The 14,908-nt window shown below is 24.7% G+C and overlaps 3 protein-coding genes across 10 annotated transcripts; 2 read left to right on the forward strand and 1 right to left on the reverse strand.

Moving 5' to 3' along the window:
• Positions 1-47: 47 nt before the first annotated feature.
• LOC132919246 (proteasomal ATPase-associated factor 1-like) lies at positions 48-7,327 on the reverse strand. Of its 2 annotated transcripts, XM_060980658.1 has the most exons (8): positions 7,309-7,327; positions 2,565-2,639; positions 2,469-2,509; positions 2,140-2,330; positions 1,982-2,077; positions 1,372-1,577; positions 1,157-1,299; positions 48-523 (listed from the first exon to the last, which is right to left on the reverse strand). In XM_060980658.1, exons 2-8 carry the CDS (start codon positions 2,612-2,614, stop codon positions 81-83), a joined length of 1,170 nt encoding a protein of 389 aa, XP_060836641.1. In that variant the 5' UTR covers positions 2,615-2,639; positions 7,309-7,327; the 3' UTR covers positions 48-80. The 2 variants fall into 2 exon arrangements, with proteins under 2 accessions (XP_060836641.1, XP_060836642.1); XM_060980659.1 differs by lacking the exons at positions 2,469-2,509; positions 7,309-7,327 and having other exon boundaries at positions 2,565-2,815.
• On the forward strand, positions 2,942-3,819 carry LOC132919249 (prefoldin subunit 6). 2 transcript variants are annotated; one of them, XM_060980661.1, is made up of 2 exons: positions 2,942-3,083; positions 3,166-3,819. In XM_060980661.1, the coding sequence occupies exon 2, from the start codon at positions 3,191-3,193 to the stop codon at positions 3,560-3,562; it is 372 nt and encodes a 123-aa protein (XP_060836644.1). In that variant the 5' UTR covers positions 2,942-3,083; positions 3,166-3,190; the 3' UTR covers positions 3,563-3,819. The 2 variants fall into 2 exon arrangements, with proteins under 2 accessions (XP_060836644.1, XP_060836645.1); XM_060980662.1 differs by having other exon boundaries at positions 2,967-3,083; positions 3,182-3,819.
• Positions 5,990-14,000, forward strand: LOC132919242 (protein PFF0380w-like). 6 transcript variants are annotated; one of them, XM_060980652.1, is made up of 10 exons: positions 5,990-6,176; positions 6,248-6,322; positions 7,055-7,159; positions 8,067-11,276; positions 11,354-11,551; positions 11,894-12,069; positions 12,608-12,762; positions 12,842-13,088; positions 13,147-13,301; positions 13,371-14,000. In XM_060980652.1, the coding sequence occupies exons 4-10, from the start codon at positions 8,271-8,273 to the stop codon at positions 13,496-13,498; spliced, it is 4,065 nt and encodes a 1,354-aa protein (XP_060836635.1). In that variant the 5' UTR covers positions 5,990-6,176; positions 6,248-6,322; positions 7,055-7,159; positions 8,067-8,270; the 3' UTR covers positions 13,499-14,000. The 6 variants fall into 6 exon arrangements, with proteins under 6 accessions (XP_060836635.1, XP_060836633.1, XP_060836631.1 ...); XM_060980650.1 differs by having other exon boundaries at positions 5,990-6,322; XM_060980648.1 differs by lacking the exon at positions 7,055-7,159 and having other exon boundaries at positions 5,990-6,322; positions 8,067-8,194; positions 8,254-11,276.
• Positions 14,001-14,908: the final 908 nt, after the last annotated feature.

Consider the following 14,908-nt stretch of genomic DNA (forward strand, 5'->3'; position numbering starts at 1 on the left):
AGCACATAGTTAAACAGTAGAAATTATTAAATTAAATAAATCTGCTGTTGCATGTTGATAAAAATGTTTATTTCTCAGTTTTACAACAGTTCAGGCAAATATTTTCTGATGATGCCATCTCTGCATGCAGTGTATAAAAACCTTGTATCTGTACTAACATCATAGATTGGCTCAGCATTGGTACCTGTCAGATATGCCTTTTTGCCATTGACCGACCGCAGTACACACGAACCATCGCTATGTCCACAAACCACAAATTCTTTAAACAAACACAGACAACGGGCTGGTGAATTTGTGTCAAATATGCAATGTTTAACTACTAGTTGTTTGTCTAGCCAAACAACACGCCCGTCATTGCAACCAACATAAACTTGTGCTTCTTCATTCAAATGACATGCATTCACTGGGCAGTCTAAGTTATTTGTGGCAAGAATCTTGCGTGCATATACACCAATTAATGAAAGCATTCCATTTTCACAGCCAATTAATAAGCATTTATCATCCGTGCCGATTTCTGTGTCAGCTGCAACAATAAGAACATACATTTATATTTTTATAATCACCTTGAAAAGTTTTTCAATAACCATTAATAATAAATAATATATTGATTTAAATATTAACTTTATTAACAAATTAAGATATTTTCAGTGATGGAAAGTTTTTAAACCATAACATTATCACTAAATTTAAGAGTGAAATTTTTGTTTTGAGTTTGCCAAAAAAAATAGAACTATAAAAACATTAAAAACAGATACTCAAAATAATTGTCACATCGTTCAATTTTTATGAAAATACTTATATTATGTTGTATACTATTAACTATACACTATTTAGAATAAGAACAGGTTTTGGCGGCCAACTTTTGTGCATGGGCGTGGCTTTACTACACAGTAGGTGTACACAAAGTTGACTCGATAGGGTCGAGAAACGGTTGTTGTCTGACCGCCGCCGATGCCTATTCTTATTCCAAATTGATTATATATAAAATATTTAATATGCAGGTGTAACAATTTTTAAGTATGATAGTAAATAAATTGAATAATATTGAAGTCAACAGTATAAAATGGATTTAGCTGAATACAAATTTACTATCTTTTATATTAATAAGACTGACAATAACATGTGGGTATGATGTCCTCTTAATTATATTACTTACAAGTAGGTATATTACGTTCTCCTAAATTTAAACATTTTGGCGAACTTATTGAACAACAATTTATGTATGTTGTGTGATTTACTTTAATGAGATCATCTATTACTTTTCCACTTCCAACATGCCATAACTTTGATGTTCCATCTCTAAAGAATAATAAAAAAAAAATGTTATTATAAAAAAATAAAATATTATTTAATTTTAATATTTTTAAATACTTTGAAACAGATATAATATTTCGTCCTCTGTCTATAATGGCTAAATCAGTAACAGCTTTTGTGTGCCCTACTAACGTCCCAGCACATTCTCCAGTATCAGCACTCCAAATTTTGATCCGTAAATCTGCTCCACAGCTTAATACAACCTTAACACTAGGAAACCAACGACAACAATAAATGTCACCATAATGTCCAGTCATTGTTACCTATAATTACAATGTTAGGATATTAGGAAAGTGTGAATAAAAATATTATTTATTATGTTTTTACTATTGTAATAATATTATAAAATTATTCATTTAAAATCAGTTTGTAAAAAAAAAAATATCAAAATGTGTAAATTTAGATTTAAATTTAACCTCATTTTTCATTAAATGTAGATATTATAGAACGTAGTAAAAGCATTCTTTTATTTCTAAATAACTGTGATAACATTAAGTGTAAAGGTGTCTAGTAAATTTATTTAAATTAGGCAGGGAAATTAAAACATATTCATAAAACACAATAATTATATGATAATATATTATACAATAAATAATATTTTTTTTCTATTAATCAATGCTAGAATCTTATGCTTTTTAAAGTCTGAATAAGTTTAATGTAGCCTTACTTCTTTTTCTTTTTCGTGATCTAAACTACTCCAAGACTTTAAAACACTATCTGAAGCAGACACACACTGGCCATTGACAACATCCAATGATGTCACCTATCATAAAAAAATTGATTTAGAGCAAAATCTTTTATTAAAAGCAAGTACATTATACTTACACTACCATTATGGACATCTTTGAAAATCCTGTATGGTGATAATAATGTGACTGACGGACAGGAAGATTGCTTTACTTGAATGGCATGTGATGATACTGATTCGATTTCAAACCCATTTGTTCCTTGTATAATAGGTATTCCATTGAGCTTGTATGATTTGCATTGCAAATAACCATGTACACTGGGACCATCTTAAAAGTTAAATAAACATTAAATACATTGTGTACTATTTTTCTAAACAAAAGTATCATAATTTGTTAGAGAGTAAGTCATAGAATGAAATACAATATGCGGTATGTAATGCAATTAATAATAATTATAATATTTACTTCTCGGCTTGACAGATATCCAAACACGATTTTCGGCAGATCTAAAAAGAACATAAGTATTTATCATTAACCTATAGATACTACAAACATATTTACCTGATGCATTCTTCCCAATCATGTTGAATATACATAGAGTGCTCATTCATAATTGATCAACAACTTGAAAATTTTCTGAAATTAAGAAGTTTGTATTAAATTTATAATTAAAACAGTAAACTATCACTTGTTGTGAAAAAGAAGTGAAAAATTTAAAATATCACTACAGTTCATTTTAAAGACGTCTATGAAGGTAGAATCAGTAGTATTATATTGTTAATGTTATATAGCAGATTTATTTTTTAAAATAGAAGATTTTTAAACCATTATCAACATCAAATGTATTGGTTACTGGTTAGTCTGATAAACAATAAAGAATTTAGATAAAGAATTTCTTTGATTTTAAATATAATATCAAATATCTACTGCCCTGCCATCTGGGAATAAATTGACAGAGTTACAAGTTTATCTACATTTATTAATTAAATAATTGATAAGTATTAAGTAATAGTAATAATTTAAAAACGTGCAATTTAGTATTTAGTATTTACTATTTTACTAGATAGAATCATTAAAAAAGTAATAAAAACTAGAGTAATTGGAATATAGAACTATTTTAATCATAATTTTTAACTTCTACGTTTACAATTGTGTTTTAAAGGGCGTTCAATTTTCAGATTTACAAAATGGCAGCTGAAGAATTACAAAAACAATTCCAACACGAATTGGATGCTTTTAAACAATGTCAAAAAGAAATAAATCAATTGGCTGGAATGCGTCAACAATTGGATGGTCAACTAAATGAAAACTCTATTGTCAAAGAAGAGTTAGCTCTTCTAAAACCTTCAGGTGAAGTATATAAAATGGTTGGCCCTATATTACTACGTCAAGATCACACAGAAGCTAAAGAAAATATTGATAAACGTATGAGTTATATAAAAAATGAACTGCAAAGAATTGATGATCGAATACACACACTAGAGGGTACACAAGATCAGTATAGGGAATCTCTTACTAAATTACAACAACAGTTTCAAGCTCAACAAGAAAAAAAGTGATCAATCATATCAAATCAAATGATGAAAATTTATACCACTAACTATTTAATGTGTCTTAATTCATTAAATTATTAATATTTTTTTTTATAATAATATCGCTAATAATATAATAAAATGTAATCAATATTCAATATATCTATGAACTTACATAAATAGCTTATTTAATTTTCTAGTAAATAATAAATATTTGTTCCATGCTAATTCAATTTTATGTTAATTATAAAGTATATACTAAATATAATAATGTTTATCAATCATTTTATTCTTTAAGATTCACCTTTTTTAAAATTTCAATTTATTTTAAGAAAGGATCTTAAAAGTAGAGAAGGGATTTAATGTAAATTGTATACGTTACAGATAAATATTTTTTGATTAAAATATGAAATAATACACAATGACTAACAGCGCCGGATAGACAAGGTATCGGCCGAGTTTTAGGATTTTAACCAGCCCTAAAAAAGTAAATGGCCCATTTTTCAATAAGACAGACATTAATTCCGACCTGAATTTTAAGCAACTCGCCGGGCCTGATGACTAATGTATTAAGTTTAGTATGGTGTTTGTTGCTTGTTTTGTTGTCAACAGCTATGAAGATAAGTATGAGGGAAGTTGGCTAATCAATTTTACATAATTTATTAGTTATTGGTTGTTACTGACTTACAGTATTTCAGGTTGAGAGTGAACTACACTCATGTGTGTAGAATAAATTTCATGGCATGAAACATTATGTTTTCTAGGTATTCAGACACATTTTCTTATAGGTAACAAATATCAATGATGCAGCATACAGTTGTCTTGTTATGAGTATACTATATAGGAACCAGATTTTGTACTCAGATACAACTTGTTTTTATCTAATTATATCAGCTAAGTGATTAATAAAATATAAATAGTTTAAAAAACAGATCAATAATCACTGAACCGATCTTGGTTTTATTTTCTAATGCAGTTTTATAACATACATAAATAATACATTTTGTTAAATTTTGATTGACTTATATTTAGTAATTAGTATTAACTATTTTTTAATTATTTCTTATTGAGTAAGTAAGTAAGTAAGTATGTATATTTTATAATGATTTTAAAATAAATTATAAGTAAATAAAGCAACAGCCAAAAGTTTAACTACTTAAATAATTACATGATATAAAATAACATAAATATTCTTTATAGATGATTGATCGCCATTCAAGAATTTAATTTTGGTTCATAGACCAAAGGAAATGTTAACTATCAAGTACTTTCAACAATTTTTTTTTCTATATAAGCAGATCTATATTTTTATTTTTAGGTCTGGAAATAAAGTAACTTTGCATTCTTTTATTTTTCAAGCTATAATTAAAAAATATATGATAAAGATAAGGTTAGTTTAGTTCATCCCTTGATTTATGGTTTATAAAAGTTAAAAATAATAATAAAAGAAACCAATTAATTTTATTTTTTATAATGAAAGAGAATACTATTTTTTAGTGCTTAGTATATAACTAGAATATTTGCCATTAAGTAGTTTTCACTCTCGGTTGAAGACAGTTCAATCACGTCCTAATAATAGATTAGTGATAATTAGTGAACGGATTTAAATGCAAATTCGATTTTTTCTGAAGTTCTGAAAACATTTTCTTTCCCAATACAAAGTTAATTTTATACATCATAGAATTAAAAAATGTAACTTTTATTTTCCATTTTTTAACATTTTGAGTGCATTTTTGTTTAAAAGTTATTTATTTTATTTTTATATAGGAGTAGATAAAATTCGATAAAAATTAAGCAGCATCTGATTATACAGTGCTATTATGAAACATAAGGTAAAAGTATAATGAATATATCTATCTAAATTGTATACTCATCATTTTTTAATAATTTTCAGGGTAAAAAGAAGATAGTAGAACTAGGACGATGAAAATGTTACGAATAATTAATACCTAAAAATACAAATTTATATAATTAAACAATTTTTTTAAATGTTAAAAATAATTTAAGCATTTTTAAAAAAAAAAATTCTGTTATGGATGCATTAAATAGTATTTTTAAGGCAACGATTAAGGTTTTGCCGACTGCCAGATGTATGTGATTATTGAGAAAATTATTATTTTAAATTATTTAAAATAAACGGGTTCCGCAAAACACAAACTATCACTCTAGGGTGCAGTGGTCTTAAAAATTTGGGAACCGCTGTTTTAGATTTAGCGTTAGACTGCATATTAATCTGTTCCTACATAGATATTATATTGTTATCTGATATTATTTATGGCACGAACATGCAGACATGTAGTAGTCTATGATGTATGCATAGACTTATATAAGTCTATGGATGTATGGTTCCTTCCCTCGTGACATAGAACACTGTTCTATGCTCGTGACTGTGCTAGTGATAATGCAATCAAAGGGTCTGATATAACCTCAAATAAAAAGATACTAAACTAAATAGTAATCAGCAACAGTTAGTAGAGATAGGGCCCTATTTTAGTATTGCTCCAGCATTAAGTAGTCATTGGTTATGGTTTTTGTAAAAATAAGACTATATCTATAAGTCCGACCCTTAGGTTTTGACAGGAAATTCAACGTCTAATGATTTAGACCGTGTGCGTGCTCGAAATTCGAATTTCAAATGATTGTAAGTTGTCAGTTTGTCACCTGATGCTCTGATCTATTTTCGTTATAACTTGATACACGATTTATGTCTAGTTCTTCAACTCCTTCAATGGTTGAGTATTGGAATTTTTTAAAATCATCCAAGTTCATCATTTTTTTTTTATATAGGTGAGTGATAAATCATAAATATTCGTATTTCATTATTTTAAACTCAGTTGCATACATTAAATACCATGTGATTTTTTTTTATCAAATAATAGTAAAAACTATTAACGTTTTTGAAAATACTTATTTTACATAAATAATTAATTTATTAAAAACAATTTTTGAAAAATAATATTTGTTTTTACTATAAATAAAAAAGTTATACTTATTTGTCATGCATAAGGATTTAGATGAGTGTGTAGTATTGACCTCACATAATATTGCTCATCTGTCAAAATTTAATTTCTATAGATTGAAATAGGTACTCTGCTTAATATTTTACATTATGAAATTACAAAATTAAAAATGTATGTTGTCAATCAAAAGTTTAAACCTAAAATAAGAAAAATAAAATATATTTTATAATTTAGATTTGTAAAAAAAAATTTAAAAACCATAATTAGTAAATTAAATAATGAGTGTTTTACTTAATGTTAATCTACTAGTATATATTTCTTTCAAAAACCAAAATATGCTTATTCGTTAGTTAATTTTCAGTTTTCACTTATATTTTTAAAATGTATGTGCTTAATTTGAATGTGGTTTTATTTAATTATTCTTATTTACTTCTATACCAACAATGTTGGTCCACAAAGTGATCTATTTAAAGTCCTTACAAAACGATATTTCTTACTATATTCATTATTTTTTATGTATTTACTAATTACTCTTACAAATTACATCATATACTTTTAGTTTCATTATTTCATATTCCTAAGCAAAATATTATTTGGAGTATTTTGGTCTATAAAAATCAAATTTTGGACAAATAAACGGAGAAGTGAATCAACTTTTTGCGAGGTACCACTCTATATTCATCTAAACTTTGAATTCTTATAACTTATATATTAAACACGGTTCATAAGTTAATGCACTTATATAAACGGTTTGCTTACTAGAAAAATTATACTGTATCTGTTTCATTAATGCTTTTATTAAAAATTAGGTACCTATGATTGAGTGTGTAGTGTTGTACTTCAAAAAAGACCTTTCTTCATCTATAGGTGTGATGAGTGCAAATTTAAAATACATTATGTCATTCAGAGTCAAATTTTTTGGTAGTTCTAAATTTGTAACTAAAACCACACTTAAAATATATTATGATTCAAGAACAATCCACTTACACATATTTGATTTAACAAAAACTAAACAATAAACATATTGCAGGTTTGAACATTTTGTAAAATATTTAATTGTAAATAGATGAGATAATTGTTTAGATTTAGGCAACGTCACCTACCATCCATAAATCTGTCACTGTTTCATCCTATACATATAAGTATGGTAACAGTATTTAACTCAGATAATATAAGTTGGTATACATATACATAATTAGAGCCATTAAATTGAGTGGGCTCAAGCCCATAGTTAAAATGTTTAACAGAAGGAAAGGGTTATGGCCTGCTTCACCCTTAATAAACAAGAAAATATAAAATTATGAATACCTAAAAATATATTATTTCAATAACTTGCTTGTTTTCAATTTATATTTAATTTTAGGCAGGCACCCAAGCCCCTCCCTATTTACGTATTGTATGTTGATATGAGTATATGAACAATTGTAGCAATAATTACAGTTTAAATATTTATTTGTAAATAGTATACTACATTGAATAACATCGCATAAAAAAAAAATAATAGATTAATCGTTTTGAAATTTTGAGTATCTAACAAATAATATATGAAAATATTTTTTATAATGTTCCAGGTAAAAAGAAATAACGATTATTTAATTGTTACGAAGAAAATTATAAATTTAAAATGGAATATACTAATCAAATAATGAAGCACTGAAATATAATATCCAAGTTATGAAAATGTAACAAAATATTAATGGTAATATTGATTATATGAATGAATTTAAAGACTTTAATATTTTTATAAATGTTATAAAGGTAAACAAAAACCAAAAATGCAAAAAAAAGTTAAATTTATAGAATTAAAAAAAATTAACAATAGTAATGATGTACATAATGAAAGTTTTGAAAACAAAAATCCTAAAAAGAAAAAACATGGTCAAATTTCAACAGTGTTGAATACTCATACAAAAGAAAACACTTGTGAAAAAGATATTGAACAAAATATTCATGGTTTTAGTGAGATTCTGAGTACTAAAAAGAAGTCTATTAATGCTTCAGAAAATATGTCTAAGAAATATAATTATTGCATACATAACGAAATTGATGAAATGAAAAATTTAAGTAAAAAAAAGAAATATATTAAAAGCTTAAATTTAATAGAAAGTAATAGTAATAATTATGCCAGAAACAAAATGTTTGAAAAAACTAATGAAGAATTTAATGAACAAAATATTATTGGTTCTGATTCAAGAAACAATGTAAGCCAAAAAAAAAAATCTGAAATAAATGCTTTAGCAGATAATAATTGTAGCGTAGATAATGAGAACATTCAAATTAAAAAACCTAAAAAGAAGAATAAGTATGTTAAAGGTTTAAATTCTAAAGAATTAAATTCCTATCATGATATTGAAAACAAAACATGTGAAGAAGTTTGTGAACAAAATATTAATGATACTGATTCCTGGGAAAATTTAAACCAAACAATAAAGTCTGAATTAAATACTATAGCAAATATTTCCCTGGAAAATAATTTTAAAATAGATAATGATAATGTCACCACTAAAAAACTAAAAAAAAAGAAAAAGCACAATAAAAGTTTAAATTTGATAGAATTAAGTACCAATAATGATACAGAAATCGAATCATTTGGAGTAAGTTGTGAAGAATTTAATTATCAAAGTAAAAATGATTCTAGTTTCACTGAAAACATAAGTCAAAAAACAAACCCTTCACCAGATATTTCATTGAAAAATAATTCTAGCATAGATAATGAGAACATTGAAACTAAGAAACTAAAAAAAAAGAAAAAACACAATAAAAGTTTAAATTTGATAGAATTAAGTACCAATAATGATACAGAAATCGAATCATTTGGAGTAAGTTGTGAAGAATTTAATTATCAAAGTAAAAATGATTCTAGTTTCACTGAAAACATAAGTCAAAAAACAAACCCTTCACCAGATATTTCATTGAAAAATAATTCTAGCATAGATAATGAGAACATTGAAACTAAGAAACTAAAAAAAAAGAAAAAGCACAATAAAAGTTTAAATTTGATAGAATTAAGTACCAATAATGATACAGAAATCAAATCATTTGGAGTAAGTCGTGAAGAATTTAATTATCAAAGTAAAAATGATTCTAGTTTCACTGAAAATATAAGCCAAAAAACAAACCCTTCACCAGATATTTCATTGAAAAATAATTCTAGCATAGATAATGAGAACATTGAAACTAAGAAACTAAAAAAAAAGAAAAAGCACAATAAAAGTTTAAATTTGATAGAATTAAGTACCAATAATGATACAGAAATTGAAGCATTTGAAAAAACTTGCGAAGAAGTCAATGAACAGAGTATTAATGATTCTTATTATTGGAAAAATAAAAGCCTAAAAAAAAAGAACGAAATGAATGCTTTAGCAGATATTGAAAATGTTCCAACAAAAAAACGTAGAAAGAAGAAAAATCAAGACACAGAAAACACAACATTAGAAGTAGTTAGTGAACAAAATATTGATGATTCTGAGTTTATGGAAAATTTAAATCAAACAATTAAGTCTGAAATAAATACTTCATCAGATTTTTCATTGTTAAATAATTGTAACCTGGAAAATGAAAATGTTCAACCTAAAACCCTTAAAAGAAAGAAAAAACATAATGAAAGTTTGAATTTATTAGAATTAAGTATCAATAATGATATAAAAAACAAACCATTTAAAAAAACTTGCGAAGAAGTCAATAAACAAAGTTTTAATGATTCTAATTTCAGAAAAAGTATAAGCCAAAAAATTAATTGTTCTTCAGATATTCCATTGGAGAATAATTTTAGCGCAGATATTGAGAATGTTGATACTAAGACACTTAAAATAAAGAAAAAGCACAATAAAAGTTTAAATTTGATAGAATTAAGTACCAATAATAATACCGAAATTGAAGCATTTGAAAAAACTTGGGAAGAAAACAATGAACAAAGTATTAATGATTCTTATTATTGGAAAAATAAAAGCCAAAAAAGAAAAAATGAAATAAATGCTTTAGCAGATATTGAAAATGTTCCAACAAAAAAACGTAAAAAGAAGAAAAATCAAGACACAGAATACACAACATTAGAAGTAGTTAGTGAACAAAATATTGATGATTCTAAGCTTATGGACAATTTAAACCAAACAATTAAGTCTGAAATAAATACTTCATCAGATATTTCATTGTTAAATAATTGTAGCCTGGAAAATGAGAATGTTCGAACTAAAACACTTAAAAGAAAGAAAAAGCATAATGAAAATTTAAATCCATTAGAATTTAGTACTAATAATAATAGAGAAATCGATACAATCAAAAGAATTACCCTGAGATCTGATGAAAAAATTTTAGATAGTGATATAAATATTCCTATGTGTAATAGTAAAAAATCTAAAATACATATTGTAAGTACATCAGACATAATAAAAGCTACTGATTACAATTATAGTGTGACAAAAAATAAAAATAATGTGTCTATGACTTCAGAAAAATATAATAATATAACTGACCAAAAAATATCTCAAAACAATTGTAATCTAAAAACTCTGTTAAAATCCATGGAATCCAATAATTTTGAAGACGCAACAGACTCTTCAACTAAAATTGAATCCAAATTTAATTTAATGACATATCTAAAAAATAAAGACCCTTCAATAAGAAATCATCCTAAATATAAACAAATAATTGAAATTTTGTCAAAGAAAATCAAGAATGCTTTAAATAAAAGTCATCAAATCACAGATTCTGACGTTGTATTGCTGAAAACAGTTGGGAGCATTATTTTGGAAAAAATTGTTGAAAAAATGAATTTTGCACAGGTATAATATTATACCTGAATAATTGAATTTTCAATATACTTTATATAATTTGTATTTATTTAATTTATTTCACCTAGGATATAAATGATTTAGAAATTACATTACCAATTGAATGTAATGAAAATAAACTTCATTTTATTGAGACTACTTTAAGTAGACCTCCATGCAAAGAAAAAATGAATATTATAAAGAAACTCAATCCTCAGGTCAAACTAAGAGTATTTAATTCAGAAGAAGACAATATGATTCGTGAATATTGGTCAAAATTTCAAAAGGTATTATTTATTACTATTTGTAAAACAATGATATTTGTTATATTAGTTATTATCCTCAATAAATTTTAACCATAGTAGTTTTGTTCAATGGTTGAAATATTTTTATTATTTAATATTACTTACTACAGTAAAACCTCGATAAGACGGAATCGCTTGTGACTATGCAATTTTTCTATGTTAACAGTGTTTCCGTTTTGACGGGGTTCAAAAAAATGAAATTTGAAAATAAACACCAAAGAAATTTTCTGTTTTACCAAAGTTCCGTCTTATCGACGTTTTACTGTGTAAATATATATATATGTGTGTATGTGTGTGTGTATATAACAATAATTACATTTTCAGGAATATAATATTTCAAATATTCTACCATTCATATCTAATGGTTTGGAAATGGCTTTAAATAAATCAGTAAGATTCCAATTTATTCGTTATATATCGGCAGGACTTCCAAATCGATTATTAAGTTCGGTTTATAATAGATTCAATATTCTGTTCAATGAATATCAAGATAAAACACGGTACATATTCTATTTATTATAATTTACATTATTTTTATGATTGGTTTTATATTTATTAAAAAATTGAATTCATCAAACATATTATAAACATTTTAAAATCAAATTTACTGAAATTAAAGTATTTTATTTTGTTTTGGATGTCTTTTAAAATTTTAAATTATTCTTATAATCACTTAACAAAGTATCTCATGAGACAATTACCATGTACAAATACCTTTGTATTTAATTTATTTTTTAAAACAATTTTTATGTTACTTTTTACACTTGTGCAGTGTGCATTAATATTTAAATATTTTAAATGTGTATAAAGATAATAAAAAATAAAAATTATATTCCTTTCAATTTTCATAAATATGAAGTATATAAGTTTTCGATTGAAATTTTTGTCAATCCAGTAAGGTATTACATAAAAGCCATATTTTAAATTATCATTTTCTATATTTAATAAAATCTCAAATAAGGTAAACAAAATATGTATGTTATGTTCATATTAAATTGTTATTTATTTATTAATTTTACTGTATTATTTTCTCCATAGTTTTAGTGAAGAAGAAGACCAATTAATTATGAAAGTAGAAAAATGTGATGCAATTAGTAACAAATTTTCAGTATTAAGCTTAATTCTAAATAGATCTAGATTACAACTTTACAGAAGACATGGAGTTTTAAAAAATCAGTATGAAAAATGTAAAAGTAAGTTAAATTATATTAATATTAGAAAGAATATTTCAATGCAATTTATAAAATTAAAATATTTTTTCCATTTCATTAGAAATTTTTTGGGATGATCAAAAGCGTCAAGAACTATTTACAAATATTCTATTAGAAACAAACACAGATAACTGGAAAGATTTAAAAAATCTAACATTAAAAAAAAATACATTAATTAAAATTGCAAAAAACCTTGGTGATGATGTAACTTATACAAAAGTTAGAAATCAATGGAATTATTTATATACCATGTTATTTTGTGAAAAGCCTATTAAAATGTTAACTTTAAGATTAAATATATTGGAGTTGTAAGTTATTCTGATCTCTTAATAAAAATTAATAGTTTAATAAAATATTTTTTTTTAGATTAGAACAACAAAATCCTAAACATTTTTCGGATGTGGATTGGAAAGAAATAACCAATCAACTATATCCAGGTGCAAATAGTAAACTTATTTGTTCTTTTTTTCATTCTTGGTATGATAAGATAGTTCCATCAGATATTAAAAAAAGTATTAAAGGTAAATTATTATTTAATTAAACATAATTTTTATGTAAATATGAATGTTAATTTTTAATTTTATTTATAGATACTTTGTTTTACTTAAGAAAACATAAAGTAGAAAAAATAAGAAAAGAAATTTCTGAACGTGGTGAAAGAGAATTTCCTAGACGTACAGTTCAAGATTATGATTTATTAGTTAATAATAATGAATAAATAATAATTAATCAATATATAAGTACTTATATAACATTACTGCAACGGCATTACTTAATTTGTAACGTGTTACGTAATTTCATTAGAATTATTTCCAAAGAACAAAGATGTAATGGAAAATTACTTTCTTAGTAATTTCTTTAACATAACGCATTACAGTCTCGAATTATTTACTACCTATTGCAATATTGTGAATTAATAAAACAAAAACTTTTAAAATGATGTCTATAAAGCGGATATTACTGTATTAGGTATACCAATTTAATATTTAAATATTTAATTTTAACTCACCACCATGGTTTTGACATGTAAGCGTAAATCAAGATAACAGTGAATTAAATTTATTATTTAATTTAATTCCTCTAAATATATACTTACTTCCTACATAGAATGTTTCAATGAATATCTTTAGCATGGACCTAACTCTATACCTATTATCTCAACACTATTAACACTTAGCTAGTAGTCATATAAATGCAGTAAATACAATTTATTTTTATTATATATTGTTATTTATTTTTAATATTAGAATTTAGTATAGTACAAAAACTCCATTTTTAAAATACTTATTAGTTATTGCTATAATTATAATTTACATTAGATTATAACATTATTTTTCTGGTCAGTACTTAGTACTTATTGATAAATAATAAATCATTATATTTATTGTATCATTATAAATTTTTATTGCCATTTGAAATTTAAAAGTTCATATTTAATTAAGTTCTATATTAATACATATTTTTTAATAGTTATAAATAATTAATATTGTTATGTTCTTATGGATTAACTGTAGTCTGTAGGTACACTTCTAGTTACATTATTGCTTGGCAAAATGATAATTGCTAAGAAATTAAAAAAAAAAAATTTGTTACTAGAAATGAACGTAGTTACTTTTCTATTTGAAAAGTAAAATAATTTCATTAGAATTTTATTCGAGTAACGAGTAAAGTTAGTAACTTAATTACTTTGTAAAAGTAACTTACCCAACACTGCTAATATATAATCCCGAATTTTCAATGCTTTAGGTTATGTTCTAGATTCATTCTATGTTACAGCATTCCCTTGGAAATTTATAACTTTCCCTACCTTATGTTCTTATCAACAATCATTGTATTTTAACTCAAACTTTTTCGTTACATCATAATGAATCATATGACATACACTCTGGTCTTGAAAATATTGTACCATTTATTAATGCTATAATTTATTTCATCAATTACTGTATTTTAGACTTTTTATAGTATGCATAACTTAAAAATCAATGATATTCTCGGCAGGCCTGGATTCTGAAGTTATAACACTAAAAAGGTACATTTTTAGCACTAAAAATTTGTAAATATGCAAACTAAAATTGTCATCAACTTTTTTTTTTTTATAGAATATAGTAGTAGGTATTTGATCAGCTCA

The sequence above is a fragment of the Rhopalosiphum padi genome, chromosome 2 (genome assembly GCF_020882245.1).
Source record: "Rhopalosiphum padi isolate XX-2018 chromosome 2, ASM2088224v1, whole genome shotgun sequence".
NCBI classification, from domain to species: Eukaryota; Metazoa; Arthropoda; class Insecta; order Hemiptera; family Aphididae; genus Rhopalosiphum; species Rhopalosiphum padi.

Excerpts from the sequence above, each read along its gene's own strand:
- LOC132919246 (XM_060980658.1), bottom strand. The coding sequence starts at position 2,614 with ATGAATGAGCACTCTATGTATATTCAACATGATTGGGAAGAATGCATC. Across the intron at positions 2,078-2,139 it reads AAGATGTCCATAATGGTAGT|GTGACATCATTGGATGTTGT; the intron begins GTAAGTATAATG and ends TTTTTATGATAG. Across the intron at positions 1,578-1,981 it reads ATCACGAAAAAGAAAAAGAA|GTAACAATGACTGGACATTA; the intron begins GTAAGGCTACAT and ends TTGTAATTATAG.
- LOC132919249 (XM_060980661.1), top strand. The coding sequence starts at position 3,191 with ATGGCAGCTGAAGAATTACAAAAACAATTCCAACACGAATTGGATGCT.
- LOC132919242 (XM_060980650.1), top strand. The coding sequence starts at position 8,271 with ATGCAAAAAAAAGTTAAATTTATAGAATTAAAAAAAATTAACAATAGT. Across the intron at positions 13,089-13,146 it reads AGATTAAATATATTGGAGTT|ATTAGAACAACAAAATCCTA; the intron begins GTAAGTTATTCT and ends ATTTTTTTTTAG. Across the intron at positions 13,302-13,370 it reads TATTAAAAAAAGTATTAAAG|ATACTTTGTTTTACTTAAGA; the intron begins GTAAATTATTAT and ends TTTTATTTATAG.